This window comes from Pseudogymnoascus verrucosus, assembly GCF_001662655.1.
Source record: "Pseudogymnoascus verrucosus strain UAMH 10579 unplaced genomic scaffold scaffold_56, whole genome shotgun sequence".
Classification (NCBI taxonomy): Eukaryota; Fungi; Ascomycota; class Leotiomycetes; order Thelebolales; family Thelebolaceae; genus Pseudogymnoascus; species Pseudogymnoascus verrucosus.
In genome coordinates, this window is record NW_017263707.1 from 753 (window position 1) to 28,710 (window position 27,958).

Here is a 27,958-nt window from a genome sequence, read left to right on the forward strand (position 1 = left end):
CACTACTGTATAGAACAGAAGATAATCACTCTCTGTATGCTACCACACTCGTCGCACATTCTCCAACCACTTGATGTTAGCTGCTTTGCTCCGCTAAAGCTTTCGTACGGACGTCAGATTGAAACCTTCGTACGGAACCAGCTAAACCATATCACAAAGCTTGAGTTTCTCTCTGCATTTAAGGAAGCATTCAAAGCTACATTTACAGAGCAGAACATTAAGAGTGGGTTCCGAGCAACAGGACTAGTTCCGTACGAGCCACAGAGTGTCCTTTCTCACTTAAATCTACACTTAAGGACTCCAACTCCTCCTATAGTTGAGAGTAGCAATTGGACTTCAAAGACTCCTCAAACTATAAGGGAGCTTAACTTTCAAACAGAGCACATTAAGAACCGCATTGTACGACATCAGAACAGCTCTCCTACCTCAATTAATGATGCTGTTAGCTGCCTTGTTAAAGGGGCGGAAATGATGATGCATTCTGCTGTTCTACTTAAGGCAGAAGTTAAGGCTCTACAAGTAGCAAATGAACAGAAAAAGAGGAGGGAAAGGAAGCGTAAGAGGCGTATAATGCAAGGGGGTAGTCTCTCTATACAGGAGGGGGAGGATATCCTTCAGAGTGCTGAGGTTGAAGCTCAAGTCCGTACGGAGGTAGTAAGTGAGACCGCTCGGCAGGTGGGTTCTAAGGGCCGACAGCGGCGCTGTGGTCGATGTGAGAAAATAGGACATAATACCCGTACGTGCGAGAGGCGCCAGGAATCAATTGCAGTTGAGTAAGGGTCACTATATAGGGTTGTGGTGTAGTAGTAGTAGTAATAGTCACAGTTTGGTGTTTTGGTGTCCGACCCGCTTGTGTGTCCGACTCGCTTGTGAAATACGTTACTTAAAATAGTATACACCGGGCTTACTATAAACGATGATAAAGCAGAGTGAGCAGCGAGCATAATATGACAGCCCGATGAGTATAACATAAGATGATCACAATTCCTTATAACATTCTTTTGTGCATCACAGTTTAGGTAGGATCTATAAACTACATACATATATATCATCAAGTCATAAACAGTAAATACAACTATAACATCATTCTTCTATTCTATGAAGTGACCTTCTTTACTATACCTACAACGATTTCTACGTCTTTTCCCTCCACAACCAATGTCCCATTCTTAGAAGTGTTCTTTTCAGAGGAGTCTAATAACCAACCAGAAGGCGGAGTTACCACACACTGAGTTCCCCTCGGAACCGTTACTCGAATCTGCCCTTCACTATTTCCATCTTGTATTCTCAATGACATTTGTATGACACCCGCCACTGTTTTCAAAGTAACATCAACCTCCGACAATCCAGCAAGCAGCGGCTTAACAGACCATCTCTTCCACCCCGGTTCGAGTGGCGTTAAACCTCCGAGATATTGAGGTAAAAGAAATGTTGGCCAAGTTGACCAACCATGAGCAAGCGAAGTGTCGTGTCCAAATGGCTTACCATCGGGCTTCATTGCTTCCCAATGTGCGCCCGAATAATTTTCGTTGGATGGATCTGCCATCATGCCCCAGACGTGCTTGATAAGTTTGATTGCCGCTTCAGGATCATTGTCAATAAAATGAGCTTCCGCTGCGAAGCCGGTCGCATAGGGGCTAATAATCTTTATCCTATCCCAACCTTCGATACCTTGGTAGGCTGTAGGGTTTTCAGTATAGTCAGATGCTAACCGATCCGACTTCGGCGGTGCAATACCAGTCGCAACAGCGTAGGCGTTCACGTCTTGGCAGATACCTAGTGGATTCGATGTGCAACTCATCTTCATGACTTGTCCTTTCTCGCTCCACATATGCTCATTGATACTGCGTTTGAGCGGTTCTAAACGGCTTGTATAGCAGTCAGTCATATGAAGCTCGCCGCTCATTGTTGCCATTGAGGCCAACGCCTCATAATACGCCATATTTATCTTAGCAGAAGCCCCAAAGATAGGACCACCCAGGGGAAACCAATCCACTGAAAAAGAGTCAGGAAATTATTAAAAGATGGGAGAGTTTGTTACTTACTTGAAAGCGGCGGTGGCGCAACAACCAAGCCGCGGCTGTCGAGGAACGTCTCGGTGAAATGCAGAAGCTTCTCTAATTTATGCCAAACCCCACGAACAACATTCTCATCGCCGGTGTGAAGCCAATAGTCCTTGATCGCTGTGATTAGCAACAGTGAATAACTCAGAGAGTAAAATTTGTCGGTTGGTGGCTCTGTATTTTCATCATGAAGCGGTGCTTGGGCCGGGGAAAGATTTCCCAAATATCCTCCCTCCATTTGATGGCTTGTTAGTAGGTCAATGCTACCCCGAATAGCCTCAAACCGGCCTGTCGAATAATAGAGCGATCGTCCCATGACGTATAGATCTCCCCCAAATACAGCGCGATCCCTTTTTGCACCATCTATAGTACAGGGAACCTGGTTTGTGCCAACGGCAAAATCAACCATCGTGCGTTGCTTATTTTCTGGCAGCAAGTTGTTCTCATATAAAATCTGGCCATCGGTGTCGGCAACAATTAAATTCCGGTACAGAGCTGTATAGGAAGAGGGTCCACCAAATGCGATCGATCCGGTATTGTTTGCAGCACCACCTAGGAGAGGATGGATGTTCAGGTCGTCCAGAGTCGCAACCATGTCGCCATCTATTTCTAGAGTTACAGAAGCGCCAATGGTAGAGATCTTTACAGCAATCCAGTTACCCAGATTTTCATCTCCCAATGTCCATGACCCCCGAGGTGTGCTTGGAAACACACTGTTGACGTGTGATAACCCCTCGAATGCGGTAACCAAGCGTTTTTCGACATCCAGGGAGAATATGAGTCCATTTGCAACCATATGAATCCCCCAGCTTGCGCCCGACTGCTCTATTAAAACATCAAATTGAACTGTTATATCGGCCCAGCGTGTGCCATATCTGCAAGGCGCCCAATGTTGACCAAAGACTCTTGTACCACTGTCTGTGACTTCCCAGCTTGGAAGCGTTTCTCCTGCCGCCATCGTGCACATCTGGACCGTCCTGACCCCATCGTCGTAAATATTGTTCAATGCTTCATCCGAGCATCTAAATGAAGATATTATGGGTGTCTTCTGACGTAAGTCGCGGAATCCAATGACTGAAAATTTGAGCGTTGATTTGGGTGTCCGTAGGATCAGCTTTTGGTATCTTTGTGACTGTTGGGTATATCTGGCTTCTAGTCTCGTAGGCGCATCGGAAGTCTTGAGTTTATAACTTTCCCGACGGTACGTGTTCATGGCATTTGAGAACAAGAAGAATGGCCCATCGCCTGTTGTTATTAGCGTCGTCGCTCAGATCGATTGAATGTTTTTTACTCACCTTGCTCATTACCAATGCCCTCCCGGGTCTCGCTATATATAACATCAAACTCCACAGTCTCATTTTCGCTGGTTGCCGTTGATATTTCAAAAACAGGTACTCCTCCTTCACATCGTCCATAGTCCAAGATTATCTCCCCAGAGGATTCGTCGACAGTGGATATCGAGATAGGGGTGTAAACGTACCCATTGAGGAAACTATATCGTTTATCAAAAATAGCGCATACCACCAAGCTATCGTCTGTTTGAGGTTCCGACCAGAAAGAGCAAATATTTGTTAGAAATTCTTGAGAGCACGGCGTTATTCGGTTGAGCAATGCGATGAGAGGTGATGGCTTGAGGGCGTTTTGGGTGATCAGATGAGACGCCATTCTCAACCTTTGGCGTGATACTCCCACAATGCCTTCATTCGTACCGCGACTTAGGCATTATTAACTATATATTGTAAAACTATAGAGAAAGGGAGATTTGAGCTGTTTGCGTTACTGTTAATGGCTGGCGGGGCTTCGTGCTGATAATCCGAAAGATTAACGATTAACTGGGGTCGCTATGGATCTATTTGATGTGAGCGGGACATGATTGGCAGGGGACATCTTCGGAACAACCGAGCGGCCCAGGAGCGAACCCATGACCCTGGTTAGTGGGTAGGGGTAATTGTCCACTACTCTATAAGTCCCACCGAATCTCCCTTGTCCACTTCCAACTGTCCACCTCCGACGGAAAACCACATTCGTCCCTTGCTCCCACTTTCGCCAGTCCGCCAAACCACCACACAAGTGGACAAAAATAGTGACATTGTCACAAAAGCGACCGACAATGCCTCCAGTAGCACTGGAATTAGGCACCTCAACTGCATCGACGGCCTCGTTCGCCTGTCCCCAATGCCAGAGGAGCTTTAGTCGGAGAGAAAACCTTTCCCGACATCTTAGAACACGTAGGTGAAGCTTTTGTGATACTTCATTACAGCAGTGTTTTCTGCTGAGGTTTATTCCTTTTTTTTTCAGCTTGGTGCTGTGTGTAGGAGTATTCGATTCGATACAGCACTGAGGTCATACTAGTTTTGGAGCATAGCTCAAAATATATTATATACACAGAACGCGTACAACTACTAATTAATTGGTCCTTATAGACCGATCGATAAATACACATTCTTGTTCTATATGCTCAAAAACATTCACCAGAAGCGATATACTGAAGAGGCATGAAGCATTACACCTACGGAATGATGACATAACAAATGTGGCCGGCGAAAGTAGCGGAGTCAGTAAAAGAAGAAAAAGGGGCCTGACAAAAACTGTCATCAATGGCTCTCACTTGAACACACCGCCCGAAAACCACACTGCTCCTTCTGATGCGGTACTTCTTAGGGAGGATCATTCTCCATATGTTCTACAACATGGCGCCGACAACATGACAAGTCACTCCATTCAAACCACCCATTCCGACCTTACACTTTCTAGCTCTCTTGAAGATACTCCAACTCAACCTGGTTTGGAGACATCTGACGCGACTTGGCGTCACGTTGCAAATCTACCGTTTGATTTTTCCTTCCTGGATCCTCCTAGCCCACACGTCGAAGGCAGAAGCATGGACAATTGGTTCACAGGAGAATTTTACTCGGCGTTGAACGAGACTGGTATTGGTTGGGATGATGCTGATACATCTCTTGGTCAATCATCGTCAACTGATCGATGGAATACAAGCAGAGCCAGGCAGAAACATTCTCAGCACAACAATTATCAGCCCACGAATGGTGCAACCCATGCAACGAGGCTTGCTAGGGCTACGCCGCGCAATGATCCTGCAGTGGGACATGTAAGTCGAGCACCCTCTCCACCGAATGTGGTGTCCGACGAGGATGGATGGCCGTTCGCTTGGAATCCACGGTCATCTCAGGTTCTGAGAACCGAATTGATATCAATTGCCGGCGATGACCCTCTATTTTTGGCTCACGATCCTAAATACAACATTTCTGTTAACACCTATCAAGCTGTGATCGACTGGTTAGATTGGACACATGATCATCGCCTGGCCGAAAGTTCAACTCCTCTAAATATTCCAAGCTTGGATGTTATCAATCTATTTATCGCACTCTTCTTTCGGCATTACCATCCTCAAATGCCTGTTATTCATCTAGCCACTTTGGTGATGGACGAAGATCTCCCTCCGGCCCTATTGGCCTCCATGGTCGTCATTGGCGCCACATACAGCCATCAAAGGCATACGAGATCATTTACCATTATGCTTCTTGATCGGGTGAGGCGCGGATTGTTGATGAATACCGAATACGACCATGGGCTAGTGAGAGAACCTATGATTATCTATGCCTTTCTTCTAGTTTGTCATACAGGGCTGTGGTGCGGGAACAAACGTTCCTTTGAGCTTTCACAATCTCTACGAGGGTCTGTGGTGAATTTTTGCCGGCGCAAGGGCTTTGGCAATGATTTTCCGCAAACTCCGATCCTGAATCAGAATAATACAGGAGCTAGCAGTCTCGAAATTCAATGGAGGGAGTGGGTTTTTGATGAGAGTCAAAAACGACTCTGCTGGGCAGTTTTCATGCTCGACTGCCAGTTCCCAACTCTACTCAATTTGCCTTCCACCATTTCGCGAGGCGAATTATCATCACTAGAGTGTCCATGCGACGAAGAGTTCTGGCAGGCTCCATCATCACGACACTGGAAACGCTTACTCGGGCCAGCCTCTGTCCCACCATCAATATCTTTCACTACTGCGCTTTCCTCTTTTATTGTGCCTCACATTGCTGATGTCACTGGGCCCGGAGGTTTACAGAATGATCGACGAGACTTGCAGCCTGAGCTTTCTCCAATGAAGCTTAACCCATCGAGCCAATTCATTGTGCTTCTTGCGATATTAAGTCAGCTTTATGAATATTCTCAAGAAGTAGTACTTGCAGGAAAGATTTGTGGTGGTGATGTTTCGTACGACAATAGAGATGCAAATGACGACTCTACTGTTACCACAGAATTTCATAGGGACGCCGCGAACCAAATGAGAGAAATGCTAAGTGGTCCTTCAGAGACAGAAGGATGGGCCATCTGGAAGCATCTTGCCAAAAGAAAGATGCAACTATTAGGTAACAGGCCCCAACTCCCTTCTTATATTATCACATGTCGCAAAGACGGTTGTACTAACATCCTATAGAATCACTTAACAGATGGAGCGAAACATACAATCACTATTCAAAGAATATACCGCGACCATCCAACGCGTTGGATCATTTCCAAGAATCCTCTATCCTGCTCTATAATCTTGGTCGACTACTCCTCGAGATACCACTCACCGACATTCAGAATGCAATTGGCAAATCTGGGCCTTCAAAGATTCCTGAAGCAATGTCAAAGGTATCAAATTGGGTCAGAATGTCTCCGCAGTCGCTTGATGCGGCATTGCTATGTATAGAAATAATTGATTCACTCGCACCAGTCAATCACAACTCATCCGCCGACAAACACTCGACTGTGAGGTACAGTGTCCACAGCATCATAACTGTCTTCCTCTGCCACATCACTCTTTGGGCCTTCATCAATGTCGCGCGAAGAGAACAAAAACAGGGGCTCATGCATTTGATAGAGATTAATGATAAAATAAACTCCGGTCACTTTACTGCGGTAGTAAAGAGGGGTCTAATCGAAAATAGCGAAGATGCCCTGAATTGCATGGTGTCCTCGTCTGATGCTTCGAGATTGATATTTCGAAGTGCATCAGAGGTCCTCACACGCATGAGTACTTGGGGTGCAGCTTTGGATTTGGCTGTCTTGCTATATAAGAGAGCCGAAATGTAATTGAGGCCCATATTATTTCTTCATTTATTATATTAAGAAGATTAAAAAAAGAAATCTGTTGAAATTATTGTTTCGCAATCCACGTGGGGAAAGAAACTGTTGCAGACCGGATTGAAGTTCCGTCCAGTGACTGTGGTCGGGTGAACGGGCATGTAGCGCCATCGGAAGCCATCGCACCCATGATTTAGATCCGATATCCTTTCGGCACATCTTACAGCGACAGACTCAATTAAAGTATGAACGAGTGCAAATCATTTCGTAAACATAGCTGCTGCAAAAAGCAACGTCTGCTTTAATTGGTACCACTCTGGCATAACATGACGTCCAGCAAGAAAAGCGTCCACATAGATGTCCACTTGCGGGCCCTGTAATTGTCCACCTCGGCCCGTCTTTGATGTCCACTCGCCGCCTCCACCTCTAGTTGCCCCGCGTGCAGGTTAGCTCGTCTCGATTTCTCCATTTCCTCGATTTCCCCACAAACCCCGCCTCTGGGGTAGGTTTTGTCTCATCCTTGTTGTATTCCGGGGAGGGTTCTCAATGCAATTCTTCAGTAATTCTCCGCACAGAGCTCTCCCGTGTCTACAAGTGGCGTTGCTTGGGGGTTGTTCAACGTGACAGTGTAGATGTCAGTTGTGTGCTTTATCAAGGAGCTATATCTGCTGCTGTTCCTACTCCTTATATCTCATGTCGACACAGAGAAGGGACTCACATTGAAGCACTCATCTGATCTCTAAGTTAACCCAGCCTCAATAAATCTTTTTACAATGTCAACATCGATAAAGGGGAAAGACGACACTGTTGTTGAGATGGTGGAGAACTCCCTTTCCAACTCCCCTTCCAACTTGGATCAAAAGGCCGAGGAGCATGAATTTATGGAGGCTGAGAACCAAATGACCTTGTGGCAAGCTGCTGTAGCCCACAAGCGTATCCTTCTCTACTGTAAGTTGACCAACCAATACTGTGTATTAACCATATCCGATCCATACCTACGTTGGTTGGGCCTTGGGACTACAGCGCTGACATGAGATTCAGGCATTGTGCCCTATCTCTGTGGCATGACTTATGGTTACGACGTTATTGCAAATGGAGCGACCCTCGCGATGCCTAGTTTTCTGATCTACTTTGGAGCTTTCGACTCGGCTGGCAATCTTTTTATTCCTTCCATCTGGACCTCTCTATGGGTAGCTATGACCAACCTTGGCCAAGCCGTTGGCTCTTTCGCCGGCGGCCCTCTTGCACATCGCTTCGGCCGTCGATATGTCATCATGGCCTTCTCCATTGTGAGCATTGTCGGCGTTTCTCTCCAGTTCACTGCCACAACTAGAGGCATATTGCTCGGGGGTAAAATCATCAACGGCTTTGCCGTCGGTGGGTTACTGGCTGTGGGAACGACATATGCATCAGAGGTAAGGATGTTCAAAGACCACCGCACAACAGGATCGTTTTTCTAACGAGATAGGTTGCCCCACTTCGTCTACGAGCGCCAGTTCAGCAGGGCTTGGTCTTCTGCGCAGTAGTTATGCAAGGTTGTGGGTTGGGCGTCATACGAGCATTTGTAACAAGATTGGATCCCGCTGCCTTCCGCATTGTGTTCGGGCTTCAATGGGTCGTTGGGTCATTGCCCTTACTTGCATTCTTCATACCAGAGTGAGTGCGGAATCCAAAATACACTCAACCATTCCCTCTAATTCTCTCCCTCAGATCACCCACTTGGCTTCTTTCTCGTGGTCGCACGGATGATGCAAGGGCCTCGTTGAATCGTTTATACAAGAAGAACAATGTTGAGTTACGCCTAGATGCGCTACAAGCCACACTGACGGCTGAGACGGCTGGCGAGAAAGAAGGCTCCTTTATCGAGTGCTTTAAGGGCACAAACTTGAAGAGAACTGCTACAGTGTCCCTTCTGTTTTTCGGAAGTGGTGGCCTAATCGGCGCGTCTTTCCTGAGTCAAAATATCTATTTCTTGCTTACTGTAGGTCTGGAAGCTGTGCATTCTTTCGACATTGGCATCGGAGGGTTCTTTTTGGCTTGTGTTGCTATTGCCATTGGCTGGTTTTTTACAGATGTCATTGGCCGAAGAACACTCTGGCTTGTTGGCGTCTCTGGCAATGCTGTTGCAATGGCGGTGATTGGTGCTCTGTCATTCGATTCCTCGAGGGCTGGACTTTGGGCCATCGCTGTCTTGATGTGAGTCGCTAACTTGTTACTTATTCAGTATTGTCTTGAGCGCATAACTAACGTGTCATGTAGGAATGTCCTCATCTCGTTTCAAATCTACACCTGCGTCTCGACCTCCTGGACTATGGCGCCCGAACTCTCCTCATACCGCTTACGACAACATACCCAATCGTTCGGCTACATCATCCAGGCACTCTCCTCGTGGTTTTTCCAATTCATCGTACCATAGTTAGTATTCTCCATGTCCTTAAAGTCCCTAGGAGGTGGTTACTGACCTGGGTTTCAAAGCATGTACAACATCGACAGCGGCAATCTAGGAGCTAAAACCGGATTTGTTTTTGCTGGTACCAGTGTTTTGCTCTTCTGCATCTCGTGGTTCGTAGTTCCCGAGACATCTGGGCTTAGTGTCGAAGATATTGGTATGTTTATCCCTCTCCTTGCCACGTTCCGAGTCGACGGATCATCATTCACTCCACCAAAAACTACACAGGTCTGCTTGCTAACACAAACTTTACAGATGCCGCATATATTGATCGCGTATCGCCGAGGAAGTTTCACCTTAGAAGGCAGGCGGCCATTGGAGTGTAAATGGGGCCATAGTGTAGTTTATATAATATACGCCCTTTGATCTATCATACTTAATCCTTCCGTACACTTGGAGAAAATCAATACACTTTACAGGCAGCCAAAGAATAGCGTGACGTGTGAATGTGATCATAGGAACAAGCACCCAAACCACGAAGGATATTCACATGGGTGATCAGCATGGCAGTAAGATATTCAAAGGGTGTCTTAATTTAATTTCTATATGGCTTCATTAACTCCGGTCACATAACGTTCTACGGTTTGTACAACTCATTACTTCAACCATATATACTGTAAAGGGTTTACTGTCTTTCTAATGCAGAACAAAACTGCAGAAAGATAACACTTTCGAGACATTACCAACTCGTAAGCCGCCCCTACCAGCCAGCAAGCACGGTTATGCTGTTACCCTTAAGTGAAATAGCGACATTGTCTCCTTCCGTTTATAATTGATAACATCTTTGAATATAAATATGTAACCTAAAAAATGACGAATTCTAGCTCCTTTTGCAACCCTTCAAGCTGCTTCTCATCCCATCCAGTCAAATCTCCAGCTTCCGGCACAACCACCCACTCAAATGGACTTCCTGTCCCTGTGAGGACTTCTCCTATTCCACCTCCGTTCGCGAAAACATAATACTTCGCAGCTACGCTATGGACCGCACACCTCCATTCCGACTCAGCTGGTATGAAAACCGTCTCCATGCTCCCCACTATGGTTTGCTTCCCATTAATAACAACGCTCAGTAAGCCCTCTATGACTTGTATAACATGGTGCGTCTTCTCGAACTTAAATGTCGTCTTCTCGAGTCCCTTCCCATCGTGCAACTTCGAGCCCTCGACACAATATATCGAAAACTTGCCATCTGACTCCTTTCTTGTGGCAAGAGGTCGCACAATTGTGCCACCAGTAGCGAATTTTGGACCGGTGTCTGCCTTGAGGAAATATCCTCCAATCTCGCACACCCCCGGGAGTTGGGATTCCGTACCATCCCAGGGTTGTGGGTCGAAAGAGGCCTTCTCGCGCACGGGAACCATATCAAATTTATCGGTTGCAGCGATGAGTTTGGGGATGAGGACTTCGAATGGGGAGCGTGAATCGTGGGTGGGGAAAAGAGGCCCTGAAAAGGGCTCGCCGACGAAGCGGAAAAACTAGGCAATGAATTAGTTGCACGTAGTTTAAGAACAATGGGAGATTCTAGGGGGTTAGATGACTGGAGAGATTTCAGGCAGTGCTGGATATTGGAATCTAGTTGACAAGGGCACATACTTCTTCCCAACCACCGGGGATTATAAGCCCCACGAACTCAGTGTGAGCAGATGCAATTTGGTATTGATGGACTGTGTTCTACATTGAATTAGCGATGTATAAAAAAATAGAATGAAGAATAGTATATCAAAGACGACTCACAGGTGGCACGCTTGCAAAATCTCCTGGACCCAAAGATCTCGCAGAATCATTCGCCCAAACGTTAAGCGTTCCCTTTAAGCAGAGAAACACATCGTGTGCCTCTCTGTGATAATGGAAACCAATTGGGTTATCAAACGTTCCGCCAGTGCCAACAACAGCAAATGCGTTGCTTGTCTCTTTCGCTGTTGCGAGGAGGCGCATGGTACTCTTTGAGGTCGGGATAGTCCATAGCTCCCCAGTAAAGCAAGGGAGTTTGTATGGAGTAGACGAGCCCGGAGGCGTAGTGAGAGTTGGAATCGATTCGGACATGGCTTTAGTGTAGTTAAATTAATTTCAAATAAAAGTTTGGTATGAGACTCCAGAATCTCGGCTCTACTTATTATTTTGTAGAGTATGCGAGATTCAATCGAAGGTCAAGAGTACTCGCACCTATATTCGTCAACGCTGTCATGGCCCTGTGGTCTTCGGGTTTCGGGGCTTCGGGACCCTTGATTTCTGATAGACCAATGTGGACTACCACCATCTGCACCCCCGTCCAATGCCAAGCAAATAGATTTATGTCCACTTCTGGGATTCCCACCACAGATGTAACAATGTGGACTACCCCCGCAAATCGTCTAGATGTCCACCTTCAAGCTCGACGCTTCACCCCCAGCAACGGCAATTGTCACGGCAGTCTGAACCTAATGCACGCCAGTCGTCTGTTATACATCTATTCGCGTTTAGTTTATATAATTTATGCGACTCTTTTTGGTCAGTGAGAGAAGCTGTCCCGAAATTTGGTCTCTTAATGAAGCAAGTCCCATGATACTGACTTTATCGTTAAAATAATTCGATCTGGCCATCCTCGAGCGCTATGGATACCATCGCGAAATTTCCGAGCAAAGCAATTGCTTCTATTTTTATGCCAACAGTGGAAGCTTTCAAGCCCCTCCTTCTGGCGAATAAATCCGAGATTCTTTCAGTTCCTTCAACAACTTACACCTATGGACAACACAAACGGCAACAATTAGACGTATACGAAGAATGTACCAATTCACCATCTTCACCCATTATCCTCTTTTTCTACGGCGGCGGGCTTAACAGAGGCGACAAAATTATGCCTCTCGTCCCATCATCGCTAGTCTATCACAATTTCGGTGCCTTCTTCGCCAAGAGGGGCTTCACCATGATAGTTGCCGATTACCGTCGAGTCACTGATGTAGCCCTGGGCACAGGCGAAGATGCCGTTTTCCCATCCGGAGGCGAAGATGTGAGAGCCGTCTTAGACTGGCTCGAATCCACGTATCTACCGTCTTGCGGTGATAAGGCCCAAAAGAAGCGCGACGTCTTTCTCATGGGCAATTCTGCAGGTGGTGTACACGTTTCTACGTATCTCTTGGATGCGCGTTTTGAGAATCGGAGATATGCGCTCCGACAATCTCAACTCTGTTCTTTACGCGGCGCTGCATTAATAAGCGTCCCTTTCGATTTTAAGGCGGCGACCCCTGACCGATCCGAGATTCTTCAGACTTATTATCCTCCACATTTATCTGGCACGCAGCAAGAATCATCTCATGATCTGTTCTGTCCAAATGGTCTCCTGCGAGCTTTGAAGACCAGAAAGGAATCAATGGGGACGCTTGAGATTGCACGTAACGGTATGCCGGATATTTTGGTGACGTTGGGGGAATTTGATCCCGAGGATGAAATTGTCGAGACGAACGATCGATTTTTTAGTTTATGGGATGACTGTTTTGGGAGCGGACAGGGAATAGAATTGAAGCGGATGGGAGGACACAATCATATTAGTCCGCCATTCTCGTTGATGTGTGGTGATAAAAAGGCAGAAGAATGGGCAGAAAATGTGGTTGAGTGGATGAAAAACTTGCAGAATTGAAAATGAGATGGTCGAAAATACTATAGATTAAGATTATTATGCAATATCTTAGACTAGAGTTTTAATAAAGCATAGCAAAATTTAATCAAGTTCATGGTAAAGTGCTTTTGCATCTCCCTAGAATACTAACTTGTCACTTCTAACATTCGAGTTGCCCTCGGAACATCCTTCTTTGCCGGCCTCGGCGTCATGTCCACTTCCCGTCCACGCTCAATCCGCTCAATACGTCCACTTACATAAAGGCGAAGAAGGCTAGATCATGACCTTCTTAGCACCCCACGATCTCCCCACAAACTCCCCACAAACCCCACACCCTCTACGTACTCATCTAGACCAACCCGGGTGGTTCGGTGCTAACTTCCCCGCTCTGCGGGGTAATCTATGCATTATCCGCCGGGGGAGCTTGCTGGAGCTCGACGACGGCTGGATAAGTAAACATATGGTCAGCAGCGGATGGTGGATCGTGAGAGCATGGGAGCTTTAGGGTTTTGGATAGTACGCCAAGTATTTATGCTCGGCATTCTTGTTCGGCATCATCACCGCGACCCCTCATATTTGTATTCATTTTGCCCTTGTTGTTTTCACTGTAGCTTTTCTCGAACTTGGGATAAGGAACACAGCACCTTACATATTCGACAAATATATTTCAGCCTGTCTTGGACGTGAACCGGCAAGCAAGCCCAGGACCGTTGTGTAAGAATAACCCATGCCTCACCTCCAAATAATCGTCGTCGGCGCCGGGCTGAGCGGCCTCAGCACAGCGATCGCATGCACAATCTCCGGCCATTCCGTTACCGTTATCGAATCGGCATCTGAACTACAAGAGGTAAGTTCCCCTCAATCCTTCAACAGATTATATCTTTCAAACCCGCTAATTGTTCCACAAGGTAGGCGCAGGACTCCAAGTAACACCAAATGCCACGCGCCTCTTGAAAAAATGGGACCTCCCCGCCTCCTTCTGGGCCACAGCCGCCGAACCAACATTCCTGGCTGTGCATAGATACTCTGATGGCAAAGTATTAGCCATGGAGAAAGATTTCAATACAAAGATTCGCGACAAGTACGGTGCATCCTTTCTCGATTTCCACCGCGTCGATCTGCAACTAGCCCTATACCAGCGCGCCCTCGCCCTCGGTGTTAAATTCGAGTTAGGCCAAAGGGTGCAATCAATCGATTTTGACCTCCCACAAGTTACCACAGCTTCCGGGGCGAAGTTCTCATCGGATCTTATTGTGGCTGCCGACGGACTGTGGTCGCAAAGTCGAAATTGCTTTCTGGATGTCAAAGACGCGCCTCTACCAACCGGTGATCTGGCATATAGAGTTGTTCTGTCATTAGACGATATTGAAGACCCTGAGCTGAGAGAATGGGTGAGCAACCCATCGGTGCATTTCTGGATTGGTCCAGGAGCTCATGCTGTTGGTTACTCGGTGCGTGCGGGGAAGATGTATAATATCGTCCTACTTGTTCCGGATGATCCTCCAGAGGGTGTTAGTCGGCAATCTGGTTCGGTGGAGGAAATGAAGGTCCTTTTCAAAGACTGGGATCCTATGTATGTCACAGATCTCTACATGCTTGATAACGCAACTGGACATCGACTAACTAACCCTTTAGCCTCACGCGATTCCTAAACATAGTGCAAACGGTTGATAAGTGGAAATTAATGCACCGTACGTATATCAATCCTGAGCTCTGTTACTCTCTCTAACTCACTTCATAGGAAGCGAGCTAGACTCCTGGATCAACGACAAATCAACCTTCGTCATGGTGTAAGTACCCCCCACCTCCTCCTATATCCTCATTTCTAACAGTAAAACAGCGGCGACGCATGCCACCCTATGCTCCCCTACCTCGCCCAAGGCGCCAACTCCGCCCTCGAAGACGGCGCCGTCCTCGGCCATCTCCTAGGCAAAGTTAAAACCCGTAGCCAGGTACCTCGAGCCTTGAAATTATACGAACAGTTGAGGAAAACTCGCGGCGAGGCGGTTGTGAGGGAGACGTTTAAACAGGTATTTTATTTACCCCCCTCCCCCTTCCGCGATCAAAGATGGATGTCCCTGCTTACGAGTTTTCCACTACAGCGCGAGTCTTTCCACATGCCGAATGGCCCGGACCAGGAGGCTAGAGATGAATTATTTCTCTCGCAACTGGAGACTGGACTTACAGGGGAACCATTTCCTAGTAGATGGTAAAGCAGCTTTTTCAATTCTCTTCTAATTTTCGAACTAATTTTATCGATAGGACATGCCCTCAAGTTCAACCCTGGTTGTATAGCTACGATGCATATGAGGAAGCTGAAAAGGCATGGACCTCAGGCTCTAATGCTGAAGTACTATAGTCCTTAGTAATCAGTGCCCGGCCTAGATCTAGGGAATTTACTTTCTTAATAGGAATATTTATTAGTATACAAAATATATTTACAGGCTTGTTGAATATGTTCCAGCCTAACCACTAATATTACTCATTTGTAGATGGGCCTATAAGGACACAGGGCACCACTTATAATAAATAGGATATAGGAGTGCAAGTCAGATAGGTTGTAGTATAATCCTATAGGTCTACTATAAAGGATATAAAAAAGATAAAGGGGGATCGCAATCATGATAACGCGTTTCGTCACCGAGCGGCACACTTTTCCCGCGTGGTCCCCTCTTCCAATTTCCACACACTATGCCTCTATAACAAACAATGGCATTCCAAACCTAAGAAGGATCATCTCAGCCATCGAAGCTATCCGATCATCAATAAAAGTAAGCATCCGAAAAGACTATACGCTATACGAGGTACCTGAAACATCCGTCCGCCTCAAAATGAACGGCCAACCCCCTGGAGCTGAGATCCGCACCAATGGAGAGATCTATCGCAAGATCTGGTTGGATCCGTGAGGCGTGATGGCTAACTCAGCTGAATTGGGTAGAGTATATATATGTTCCGGCCCAAACATATATATATCTGAAATTTAAAAAAGAACTTGAATCTCCCCACGAGAGCATAGAATTGTGACATTCTAAATAAGGAATTAAATGTATTTAATGCTCCGTGCATACACGGCCGGTTGAGTCGAGATTCGTGCTCAGAATGATGTCAGATGCTCAGTTGGAGGTCAGTTGCAGGTCAAATGGGCACCTGACGTCACTCTGATAGAAGCCGCCATCAGGCCATATTTAACATCCTGAGCAGGGCTACTATGTAATAAGGGGAGAGTTACGCAATGGCAGTTTTTTGTAATTCTCTAAATTTTGATTAGTAGCATATGCTTTTGTTACTAGCTCATTTTCCGTTCGGGATTGTGACGCAATAATTACACCCTTTCACCATAATTTGGCACGGCGAAATGGAGCGGTGGCTAGAAGAAAAGAGAGGCGCGAGGACCTACCATGGTAGTGTAGTCGGATATTTAGCAATGGCTTACATATATTGATAGCACAGCGCCATGCTTTATCGTCCAGCTAATCTCATTCTTGCTCAGATAAAGTTTCCTCTGATAATTGCAGCCTGCAATATGTCTACTCGATCGCCCATGCCATCTTTTTTTATTTTATGCTTACTTCTCTCAATAATTAACGGTAAATCCTTTGAGATTATCTTTATAGATAAATAGTATTTAATAGTTATTACAGGAAATATTATGTTTCCGGGACGTTCGCCTATGGACGTAGTTGCTGTGGTTGACCCTGCCGCTGCTAACTTGGCCGCTTGGAAACGAGCAACTATGCAAGCACCAAACAATTATGCTCCCGCAGCTGTCGATTGTCCCTCGACACGACCGACGATAAGACTTGCTGGATCGCTCTCAGACAACGAGACAGCTTGGTTAGAAGTTAGGCGAAACAACACGATTTGGGCAATGCGGAACTTCCTTGGACGCGCAAACATCACAGGACTTGATACCAATGCCTACATCGACAACATTGCTCGTAACGCTAGTGAATTACCAAACATTGGCATTGCCATCTCTGGTGGGGGTTATAGGGCCTTGATGAATGGTGCCGGCGCTCTTGCAGCGTTTGATAATCGGACTACAAACTCAACCAATCAAGGTCAACTGGGAGGCCTTTTACAAGCTACAACATATTTAACTGGACTGTCTGGAGGTAGCTGGCTAGTTGGAAGTCTCTATGTCAATAATTTTACGTCCGTACAAGATATCATCAATACGGGTTCCTTGTGGCAGTTCGATAATTCTATTCTTAAAGGTATTACTTCAGCTTGAGAGAACTATTTTAGGCTAATAGATGGTCTGCAGGACCAACTACTTTAAGTACCACAGATTACTACAACACTCTTTACAATGATGTCAATAGCAAAGCCGACGCTGGGTTTAACACTACAATCACGGATTACTGGGGACTTTCTTTGTCTTTTCAGTTGGTCAACCCTACCAATGGCGGTCCAGGTATGGAAATGATATATGGTTAAGTGCATAGCCTTAACATGCCGCAGCTTACACCTTCTCATCTATCGCCGATGACCCAGGATTCGCAGCTGCCAATGAACCCATGCCTATCATAGTCGCTGATGAAAGAGCACCTGGCCAACTACTAATCCCCGCCAATACCACCATATACGAATTTAACCCCTGGGAAATTGGGACATTTGATCCCACGACGTTTGGATTTGCCCCTCTTCGTTATGTGGGCTCCAATTTCAGCGGCGGTGTTCTCCCTCCCAGCGAAGCATGTGTCCGAGGCGTTGACAACGCTGGCTTTGTTATGGGGACGTCATCTTCGCTTTTCAACCAGCTCTACCTAACGGTTAATGCGACATCTGGTGTTTCAGACAGAGTTAGGAGTTCAATCAGCAATATTCTTCAAAATGTTGGTGAAAGCAACAGTGATATCGCAGACTGGCCGAACCCGTTCTATGGTTATAATAACAAGACGAACCTGAACTCTCAGAGCAAGAGTCTGACTCTCGTGGATGGCGGCGAGGACCTTCAGAACATTCCTCTCCATCCTCTACTTCAACCGATCCGCCACGTTGATATTATCTTTGCAGTTGACGCCTCAGCTGACACTTCTGCGAATTGGCCAAATGGCACCGCAATGGTGGCGTCGTTTCAACGGTCACTTAACACCTCGCTGGAAAATGGCACGGTATTTCCGTCTATCCCAGATCAGAACACTTTCATCAATCTAGGACTGAACACCCGTCCGACGTTCTTTGGATGCAATGCCAGCAATATGACTGGACCAAGTCCTCTCATAGTGTATCTGCCGAACCATCCATATGTATACTACTCGAATGTCTCAACCTTCGACCTGAGCTACAATAATACGGAACGCAATAATATCATCCAAAATGGCTACGATGTAGCTACGATGGGCAATGGCACTGTGGATGAACAGTGGCCTACATGCGTGGGATGTGCAATTCTATCCAGAAGCCTGAGTCGGACTGGGACCAACGTTCCTGACGTCTGTGCTCAATGCTTCAATAGGTATTGCTGGAATGGTACTGTCAACTCCACTACACCAGCTCCATATGAGCCAATCACTGTTCTCAAGGTTAGTAGTAGTGTGAGTCTCGTTAGATATATCCCCTTTACGCTTGTAGTAGTATTTAGTACATGTCTACTTTTAGTATTTTAAGTCATAAGAATATAATCTATCTTAATACATGCTACCAAAGCCTGCGACCACCAGTCATGCTGCTGTGGCGCCACGTTGCGCGTCGAATACACAAGAGTGGTTAATTGATTTGGCACTTGAGGCAACATGGGGTGGGGTATACGCTCTAATGCCGAGCTGGGAAATGTTTTGTATTTATCCCATTTCCTCACAGCAGTCATATCGTCGCTCAAAATCAGAACTCGGGGTGGGGGGGTGGAGGAGACGGCGAGGAGGGCGTATCCGTATCGCGGGGTTGTGGGGGGGAGAGGGTGGTGGTGGTGTATGGATATGATATTGGGAGGTGGGCATTTAAGAGGTTAAGAGGGGGAGGAGGTGGGGTTGAGGATTGATTCTGGGTGGGGGGGGGGAGAGGGAATCGTGGCGTCTGGGGATTCTTAGTCCCGTGCTGGTCTTGTGGTGTGGGATTTGCCTAGAGGGGGGAGGGGTGTACGTTTTCATTCATGCTATGCTAAGCTGAAGCACTTATAAGGCGGAGTGAACGGCGTAGACCCAGTTCTCATCTATCCGGGATCGTGTCCGTAGCTATTTAATTTATATAGCTTTATATAAAAGTAGTCCGAATTTTTAAAAATAGTTCAGCTATAAAAATAAGAAATTTCGTCAATTTTGAAATGAAACTTCATAACTGTCTCTATATTTAATAATAACTGCGGAGAGGATATAATATAACCGTGCCTCTCATGTCATTAACTTCTAACAGTGATGGTTGTGCCTACAACAGCCACTGATTCCACTCTGGGCCAGGAAATAGGCCTGTCTTCCATCTCGATACAACCACCAAGATATTATACACGCATGCCAACTACAAGTCGAAATTCGCACCACCCACCCACATCCACATACCTTTAATCAAAATTTACCATATCATCCCCTTCCCCTCCATCCATCTCTAACAGCGATCGACACACACCGCAGCACATCGGCATCCCCAAAATTTAACCTCCGCGCCAAGATGCCATCAACCAAGCTTCAAATTACCCGCCGCCTCCGCCATCCCCCGCAAACTGGCTTCAGTGATATATTATATTACTGGTATATCACTCCCGACTCTCGACGTCGTATAAGAAGTTTTCGACTTTTTGTATTAGTATATCAGTATTCAGTATATCAGTATAGCACCACTGATTACTCACACTTGAATATCTGCTCTCTGCTCCCTCTGTGGATTAGACGTCCGATCTCTCGACAGATACAGCAGCGCAGTACAGCTCGTCGCACGTGGTTAAAATGACAGACCAACTCCCTCAAAAGCGTCGAGACATACAAAACCTCCGGAAAAACCTCGTACGCCCCCGTTCCACCCCTCTATCCCCCTTTTCCTCTCCCCCTCCCAACCCCGCCCCCCCCCTTCCATACCATCCCAACTTTACCCCCCCAACAGAAAGAAGAAACCACCCGTCTCGCCACAGTGCACACCGCCCCAGTAGAGAACGCGCACACGCAGGTCGCAGAGATGGAGACAGATAGAGTAGTCAGTGAGGCGAGAGAGAAGGAGGAGAAGAGGAGGAAGAGGAATAGGAGGTTGAAGCCGTGGATTGATAGGATGATGGGGATTGGATGTGCTACTTAGCTGTGTTTGGGGTTGGGGGGGGAGGGGCGGGTGGGTTGGGCTTGGGGGGGTTATTTGTGGTTTGGGGAAGGGTTGAAGAAGGAGGGAGGAGGGAAGGGGGGTGTTGGGAGGAAAAGGGGGGGGGGGGGGTTGATGTTTGGGTTTCATATGCGATGGGCGGTTGAGGTTGAGAAGTCGAGGGTTGAGTTGGTAGAGAGAGGGGGGAGGAGTTATCCAAGACACAGTTATCAGACTCGGAGATGCAATATCATCAACCATCATGAGGGTGTTTGTTTCCATGCCGAACTATCCGTTTATACCATCCCAAGTACCCTTTGCGCGATTACCACTTCATATTCTATCCAGCACCCATCATCATCATAGCCATCACCATGGCCAGACCATTCCATACCCCACGACCCCAGCACCGGCACTGAGGCATTTGCACCCCCATTCCAGTTTGCGGGGTTTTCGCCCTCCTCGGCGTGCCGTCTCTGCCGCTCTTCCATCTCTCTTGGCACCTTCTACGCGTGGGGGGCACACTACTTACCATCACCGTCTCACTCATCGCGTCACGATACTGTTTGGTGCCTGCATACAACACTTTGCCAACGGCTACAACGGACCTGACACAGTGGCGGTGCAACGTCGCCAAGCTGTCTGGACCCGTATGTATGTATGTGTCGATCCTTCGTGGCGCGGCGTGGTGGTGGGAGTGGGGCGTCTGTGACTAGACGGTCTGGCGGCGGGAGGGGATAGCACGGGGATAAGCCGTCCTTCCTTCTACAGTGTTGAGCAGTGGATGCATGGCCGGGGTTGAGCACAGGAGTGGAGCACAATAGAAGAAGAGTGAAGCACTTCCGCGGCTTCGTGGGGGTTTTCCTCCACCCAAGAAAGTCTCTCGTCGGGCAGGATAGAACCGCATCAGTCCGCGCCAAGACGGCGAGCTGAACAGAACAGCAGTAAACGGGGTGAAAGCAGTGGGGAAAGCTCGGATGCGAGACGCGGATTGGGAGGGAGACGTTCAGCCTTGTGGTCAGTGCTATCGTTTGTGCATTGCTGGTGCGAGCTGTGGGGTGTGGTGTTGCATCGAGAGGTGCTGCGCCACGGGGACTATTGGATGTGGATCGCGGTGGTGGGTGTTGGGGGCTAAACGGACGGGGATGGGGCGATGTGATGGGTTGGATGGATGGGGGGTGGGAGTGTGGTGATGTGATGGGTTGGCGTGGATGGGTGGGGGAATTGAATGTGATGGGCTGGGTTAGGATGGATGTGAGTGAGTGGGAGTGTGATGGGACATGATGGGCAGTGATTGATTGATGCGTGCAGGGAAGTCTCCGTGCAAGGAAGTCTCCGTGCAGGGGTAGTGGTGCAGGGCTGTAAGACAGTGCAGGGGTATTGCTACGCCGCAGGAAGCGAGAGTCACGAGAGACGGGGAGTCAGTTTTGTGTTCGGTGAGGACGGACAGACGGGGAAGGAGAAGGAGATGGGGTACGGGAGGGTGAGGATTATGACGCGGTGATGGATACCGTGGGTGGGTGGTGCGGGAGGAAGGGGAAGGGACGGAGATAGGGACGGGGAAAGGAGGAGGGGGAGAAGACAGATCTTTACCATACAAACGTAACCCATCACCCCGGTTTCAAGGGAAGAAGAGGGTGGAAAGACGGAGAGATGTGACGTGCGTGGGTGTGTGCGTGCTTCATAAATTCCATGAAGCAGCGACGTGTGCACGTACAGTACTCACCGAACCCAATCCTTCCAACCCCGAATCCCAACGGAGAAGGAAGGAGCAGAACAAAACACGTGCCGCCTCAATAAGTGGTAGACAAGTTATGTAAGCTGTTCGTGATCAGACGCGATAGGACAAGTCGATCCCTCACCGGTCGGTCGCCGCTATCTATCCCCCCGACCCCGACTCCCACCCCTGCCATCCGTGCATCCGTGCATGTACTAACCCCCTAACATAGCAATCCGATTCGTTGGAGTCCATTTTAAGCTCACCGATTCCGTTTACGCTTTTCTGGATTGGGGTTGGCGAGGGGTGAGGATCGAGTACGAGGGTGTACCTTTATTGTGGGTTAAGAGAGGCTGTTGCCTGGAATCTGGTGCTGCTTGAAGGGGATGGGTGGATGCGTAATGGGGGACGCAATGGTGGAGGGAACTGCGTATGCGTTTGTGATGGGATGGGGATGGGGATGGGGATAACGTTTGGAGTGGGATGCGGGTGGGAATGTGGTGTGCCTTACTCTTGTTTGCGTGGTGGGAATGCTTGGTTGTGGGAATGGGAGTCTTGGTGGTGAACTTTGTATGGTGGTGGTAGTGGTTTGTGGTTTGTGATTTCGTCACTCAAGTCGTGATGTTATGGGCGGCGGCTCCTTCTGTCACTCCGAGTGTCAGTGCGCGTGTCAGTACGACGACCGATACGAGAGTTGTGCAAGGACCAGCCAGCTGTGCCTGTCCCTGCGCGACTTGTTACTTTTGCATACTCGCACACGCCAAAGGGTACTTCCACCACTACTCACTCCCCACGAAACACCTCTTCTAGGCTTCACTATTTCCCCCTTCGCTCCTCGTTCCTCGTTCCTCGCTCCAAAAATACCCAATCCATCCATAAATAAAACTCACCTCTATTTTACCCCCATCCCACATCCTGATTTAATTATCGTCGCCTAATTATCGAATTCAATTCCTGCCCATTATACAATTACCCATTTATTCCCCTCATATCCCTCATCCCTCAACCTCCAAAGTCACTTCCTCAGCCCTCACCACCTCAATCACCACAAACTGCGCCAAACACCATCGAGGGTTTCGAGGGTCTCGACTCCGTACTTAAATGCACGTCCGCCTCCACTCTTTTTCCTTTCCCGTCTCCACCTCCAACGCCCATCACCAAAAAAACACCAAAATCGTGACTCCGCGCTAAACAGGTACAAACTGTACCTCCCACCACCCACCACCTCTCGCCGTGACGTCCCCACTCGCGTCAACACCGCCCCGCTCACCTTGCTGACTGCTGCCTAATCCACCACCACCATCCAACTTCCACCCTTCCAATCCATCCTCTCCAAACTCGAATCTCTCTCCCTCTCTCCTCTTTCGAACACCGTGTTTGCCACTCACGAAATCATCGTTAACATCCCTCACAAACAAGGCCATCGATTCAACTGCTTTATCGTTATTTATCTCGTTCTTCGCCGCGTTGGCCGCCCATCTCACCCAATTCGCTTTGTTCTTTTCACTTCCAGCAAACTCAACACCAACAACCCCGACATCTCCGAGAGCCTCGTTTCTGCCTGCCACCACCACCCGCGATTTACATTATTTACGTGAAAACGCCTTTATCCTGCCTGCTGGCTCAGCTTGCCTGGGGTCGCGAGTCTAAAGGCTGATTGTAAGAGCTTCTTCTTCCTTCCCCCTGCTTGCTCCGAATCCTCCCTCGCTCTTATATATTCCCCGGATTGTTTGCTTCAAAGCACATCCATCCATCTGCATTGACGAATGAGCGGGTCACCGAGTCGCTTCTCTTCTTCGGTGTACCACTTGGGCCGCCGGTTTTCTCTGGCCGCTTCCGAGGGTGTGACGGAGGTGACTCACTTGGCCTGGTTCATGCTTGCTTGCTTGGGTCTTCCAACATCCAGCCTGTACATCATTCTGTACTGTACTGTTCCGGTGTAGTGGAGTTGCAGTGCAGTGCATTCGTTCCCTTCCCTCGAGTCAACACTGTTCATCAATCCATCCCATCCTCTCAGAGAACGCCTGGGCTAACTGGGTTCTCCCACCCCCACAGTCTGCTCGCCGTCAATTCATCAGACGTGTCCAATAAGATCGCCCACGATGACCCCTCCTCATCCTCGACGCTCTTTAAAGACCACTTCCTCGTCACCAATGACTCCTCGGTCTGCCGCTACCGCTTCCACTTCGATGCTCGATACAATCTCAATGACCCCTCCTCATAAGCTTCGCAAAGGTGCCACATTTCACAACCCACCCTCTCCAGTATCCGATCACTTTATCGTACCATGTCTTCCACGCCGTTCGCAAACCTCGCTTGAGGATGTTGTCGAGGCTCATAAGCGTCGTGTTGCCCTGACACTCGGAGATATTGACCGCGGTTTGTCTGCTGTCGACCTTGGTGCACCCACCCCGACCACTCAGAATTTCCGTGACGATAGCCTTCCCGTTCCTCAGGGTTTCCTCAACCACACCGTTGATACAAACCGCCGCGAGACCCGAAGCACCATGTCGCCCATTGCCTCGCAATCCGACTTCAGCATCGGCAGAGGCTCGCTGCGACCTCGTCGACACAACCGTCGCCAGTCCACCCACCACGCATCTGACAGCGGTCTAGGATCCTCCATCATGTCTGCCTCCTCTGAGAAGAGAGGCGTCGCCGCCGCCGGCGGCCTCACCTGTCCCACCGACGAGCAGGGCGCCAAATCGACCGTTTCAGCATCTGCAATCACGCGCTCCGCCGCACCGCATCGCTCATCGCAAGACACCACGCCGCGCCTTAGCGAGCGCGCGACGAACAAGATCCACGAGTTCATCCTGAAACCGCTGCTCGCCACGCCGTCTTTGAAGGACTTCCACCCCATCGTCGCGGACTGCCCGCGCAGAATCAACGAGAAGGAGATCGTGTGTCTGCGAGACCTCGAGAAGACACTGATGTTCATGGCACCTGTAAGTGATATCCATAACGATGATGACGCCGTGAGAGCCTTCACTCACTGGTTTTCTTCGCACCTAAAGGAACACGCACGCACTGCAAAACTATACTTGGAGTTCTGCGTCACCTCTATCCGCTGCATTCAGGCCACCGTCGAATTCCTGAATGAGAGAGAACAGACCAGACCCAACGACCGCCCATATACGCAAGGGTATTTTATTGACCTGGTCGACCAGATTAGGAACTACGCCCAGTCTGTCCAGGCTAGCCGCGAGAAGGAGGAGGGAGAGACTGACGACATGGATGTCCAACCGTATGTTTCACTGCCCCAGATTGAAGCCACAGCCTTGTCCGTCAGCACTATGACTCTGCGCATAGAGTCTAGTGGTGCAAGGGCTCCTTCACGGAGGTATAAGAAGACCACTGCTAACCACCTGCGCTCCAGATCTGAGCAGATCAAACTCTACGGCGGTGTTGCCAAGAATGGCCGCCCAGCAGAGCTCGTCCGCGTGAAGAACGACGGCACAGCCGTTTCGCTCGCGACCGGAAAGCAGATCAAGATGGAGAGCATCGAGGACGACGAGAAGAACAGCGTCATGATGAAGCGCTCGCTGAGCCAGGAGCTCGACGACGAGGAGTCCATCATGCGCTCGATGGCGCGCCGCAAGCGCTCTGCCACCGCCGAGATCCAGGCGAAGAAGTGCAGCGAGCCTGGCTGCACCAAAGAGTTCAAGCGATCGTGCGACCTCACCAAGCACGAGAAGACTCACAGCCGGCCCTGGAAGTGCCAGGAGCCGCTGTGCAAGTACCATGAGTACGGATGGCCGACGGAGAAGGAGTTGGACCGCCACGTCAACGACAAGCACTCAGCGTCGCCGCGCCTCTTCAAGTGCCAGTTCCCACCGTGCCCGTACCAGTCAAAGCGCGAGTCGAACTGCAAGCAGCACATGGAGAAGAGCCACAACTGGGTGTACGTGCGCTCCAAGAACAACGGGAAGAACCGTGACCAGGCGACGCCGGCCCAGCAGCAGAATGCGCTGCCCACGCCGCAGACGACCACCATCCGCACTCCAGACTCGGAGGCTCAGCTCTCGTCTCCGGATGAGATGAACTGGGAGATGGACGCTGGAGTTGACGCCAACGGCTTTAACAACGACTTCAACCGCTCTCCACTTGACTTCCCCACCTACCCCTCCGACTTCGCCTACAACAACGCTGAGCAAACCCTACACAACAACAACTACACACTCTCCCCCGTTGACTCGCACCTCAATTCGCTCCCCTCTTCCAACACATCACCCTACGTCGACACCTCAGACCTCTTCCTCGACGACGTTGCCGCAAATTTCGGCTCCGCCTTCGCTCCGTCCGGGAATGACTTCACACTTTACGAGGATCTCTACTCCGCCCGTGTCGACGTCCCGCACCAGCTCCCCACACCCGACCCAGCCATCTTCCAACGTGCATACGATCCGTCGTACGGCTGCGTTGAGACCGTCACCCCCGCCCGCGCGCAGGGAGTGCAGCATCTCAGCCCAGTAGGACAGGGGAACACAATGCTCTACACCCCGGACTCGTCGTGCGAGACCTTCGAGGCGCTGATGCCCGGTCGTCAGCACGCCGATACCCACAACAACAACAACATGGGCGCGCAGTTCTCGGACTTCCAGCTCTTTGGATCCGGTGCGCCGCAGGGACAGGGTGCGCTTTTCGGCGAGGTCGCGCCGCTGGGGGGACACCAGCATGAGGGGGGGAATACTGCGTCGCAGGAGATCTTTATGGCCTTCTATGGAGCGGGGGGTGCTGGGGCGGCGGAGTGGGGTGGGGATGAGGGGTTTGATGGAAAATGGGGTGGCTTGTGAGAGAGCCTGTTTGCCTTTTCTCCTCGAGGAGGAAAGGTGAAGTGGAGAGTGAGAAGGAAGGAAGGAGGGGGGTGATTAGATCTCTGTGCTATTACGACGTCGCATCTCCTCTTTTTTCTCTCTCGTTATCTCATCTTGTTTGGGATGTTATACGTTTGTTGTTACTTGTTTACGATGGATGCTGAGGGAGCGCATTTTTTTTATGATGTTATGATATGAATTGGAGGGAAGGGTTTACCCAATATTCCGAGGGAAGTTGGGTGGAGGAAGTGGGAAATGGGACGAAAAAGACACCGCTGGCTAGAGAGCGGCGGTGCGTGTAATGGACGCTGCTGATGACGAACCGAACCGAACTGAGGGAAAGAGGCGTGTGCGCGGGGGATGCATTAGATAGAACTATCCGTTGTTGTTTGTTCTTTCTTTCTTTCCTTGCCGCTTTAGGATAGCTAGCATTTTGTTTGTTTTCCTTTGATCAATCATCTCGACGGTGGCTCCGGGGATGTGGGATGTGGACTCTTTCGGGTGGGATTCATACAGCAGATTTGGATGGGGGAATGTAAGACATACACACACACACACACATGCTTGCTTGTCTGCTTTGATATATTGTCTGTGACTATGAATGTGAATGTGAGATGTTTGATAGTGATGTGAAAGGGTGGTCGACTAATTGGCTAATTGACAGATAGAGGGGTACTTGGAGATGAGTAAATGGAAGAGAGGTCTTATCGCCTAAGATATATCCACTTGGGAAAATCTTGGACTGTACTGCCGCTAGCTATTCGACAACCCGGTATAATCAAAGGGTATTAATCTAGAAGTTGCTACAACTCATATCGACTTAAACGACCTCACCTCGTCCGGACGTTTCAAGAAGTTACTGGGAAGTCCATAACAGCCGCGTTTCTTGACTCCCGAAGAATACTTCACAGGTGGTTGGTTACGAGCCTCTCGATATAGATAAAAAGCTTGGCTATAGTACAGATGGGTTAGGCAAGATTCTACGGACAGCGGGTCGGAATTTTATTA

At 48.8% G+C, this 27,958-nt stretch overlaps 8 protein-coding genes across 8 annotated transcripts; 6 read left to right on the forward strand and 2 right to left on the reverse strand.

The window, feature by feature from the left end:
* Positions 1 to 1,106: 1,106 nt before the first annotated feature.
* Positions 1,107 to 3,845, reverse strand: VE01_09038 (uncharacterized protein; the record flags this gene model as incomplete). The annotated part of the gene is made up of 3 exons (XM_018278455.2): positions 3,359 to 3,845; positions 2,046 to 3,308; positions 1,107 to 1,995 (listed from the first exon to the last, which is right to left on the reverse strand). Coding segments are annotated over exons 1-3 (2,522 nt in total), but the record flags the coding sequence as incomplete, so codon positions are not given.
* A 223-nt stretch (positions 3,846 to 4,068) lies between these two features.
* VE01_09039 (uncharacterized protein) lies at positions 4,069 to 7,170 on the forward strand. Its single transcript, XM_018278456.2, has 3 exons — positions 4,069 to 4,291; positions 4,487 to 6,454; positions 6,523 to 7,170. The coding sequence occupies exons 1-3, from the start codon at positions 4,174 to 4,176 to the stop codon at positions 7,161 to 7,163; spliced, it is 2,727 nt and encodes a 908-aa protein (XP_018126588.2). The 5' UTR covers positions 4,069 to 4,173; the 3' UTR covers positions 7,164 to 7,170.
* A 428-nt stretch (positions 7,171 to 7,598) lies between these two features.
* VE01_09040 (uncharacterized protein) lies at positions 7,599 to 9,946 on the forward strand. The gene is made up of 7 exons (XM_018278457.2): positions 7,599 to 8,102; positions 8,196 to 8,569; positions 8,623 to 8,810; positions 8,865 to 9,350; positions 9,414 to 9,569; positions 9,630 to 9,760; positions 9,859 to 9,946. The coding sequence occupies exons 1-7, from the start codon at positions 7,928 to 7,930 to the stop codon at positions 9,927 to 9,929; spliced, it is 1,581 nt and encodes a 526-aa protein (XP_018126600.1). The 5' UTR covers positions 7,599 to 7,927; the 3' UTR covers positions 9,930 to 9,946.
* Positions 9,947 to 10,406: 460 nt separating this feature from the next.
* On the reverse strand, positions 10,407 to 11,804 carry VE01_09041 (uncharacterized protein; the record flags this gene model as incomplete). Its single annotated transcript, XM_018278458.2, has 3 exons — positions 11,338 to 11,804; positions 11,197 to 11,274; positions 10,407 to 11,078 (listed from the first exon to the last, which is right to left on the reverse strand). Exons 1-3 carry the CDS (start codon positions 11,644 to 11,646, stop codon positions 10,407 to 10,409), a joined length of 1,059 nt encoding a protein of 352 aa, XP_018126601.1. The 5' UTR covers positions 11,647 to 11,804.
* Positions 11,805 to 12,031: 227 nt separating this feature from the next.
* VE01_09042 (uncharacterized protein) lies at positions 12,032 to 13,292 on the forward strand. The gene has a single exon (XM_018278459.2). It carries the CDS (start codon positions 12,194 to 12,196, stop codon positions 13,214 to 13,216), a length of 1,023 nt encoding a protein of 340 aa, XP_018126550.1. The 5' UTR covers positions 12,032 to 12,193; the 3' UTR covers positions 13,217 to 13,292.
* A 373-nt stretch (positions 13,293 to 13,665) lies between these two features.
* Positions 13,666 to 15,554, forward strand: VE01_09043 (uncharacterized protein; the record flags this gene model as incomplete). Its single annotated transcript, XM_018278460.2, has 7 exons — positions 13,666 to 14,042; positions 14,104 to 14,768; positions 14,831 to 14,886; positions 14,937 to 14,985; positions 15,036 to 15,225; positions 15,298 to 15,404; positions 15,458 to 15,554. Exons 1-7 carry the CDS (start codon positions 13,923 to 13,925, stop codon positions 15,552 to 15,554), a joined length of 1,284 nt encoding a protein of 427 aa, XP_018126599.1. The 5' UTR covers positions 13,666 to 13,922.
* A 1,290-nt stretch (positions 15,555 to 16,844) lies between these two features.
* PLB1_2 (Lysophospholipase 1) lies at positions 16,845 to 18,775 on the forward strand (the record flags this gene model as incomplete). Its single annotated transcript, XM_018278461.1, has 4 exons — positions 16,845 to 17,412; positions 17,463 to 17,612; positions 17,660 to 18,723; positions 18,773 to 18,775. 4 exons carry the CDS (start codon positions 16,845 to 16,847, stop codon positions 18,773 to 18,775), a joined length of 1,785 nt encoding a protein of 594 aa, XP_018126603.1.
* Positions 18,776 to 24,286: 5,511 nt separating this feature from the next.
* On the forward strand, positions 24,287 to 27,525 carry ACE1_1 (copper-binding transcription factor; the record flags this gene model as incomplete). Its single annotated transcript, XM_018278462.2, has 1 exon — positions 24,287 to 27,525. The coding sequence occupies one exon, from the start codon at positions 24,287 to 24,289 to the stop codon at positions 26,927 to 26,929; it is 2,643 nt and encodes an 880-aa protein (XP_018126549.1). The 3' UTR covers positions 26,930 to 27,525.
* Positions 27,526 to 27,958: the final 433 nt, after the last annotated feature.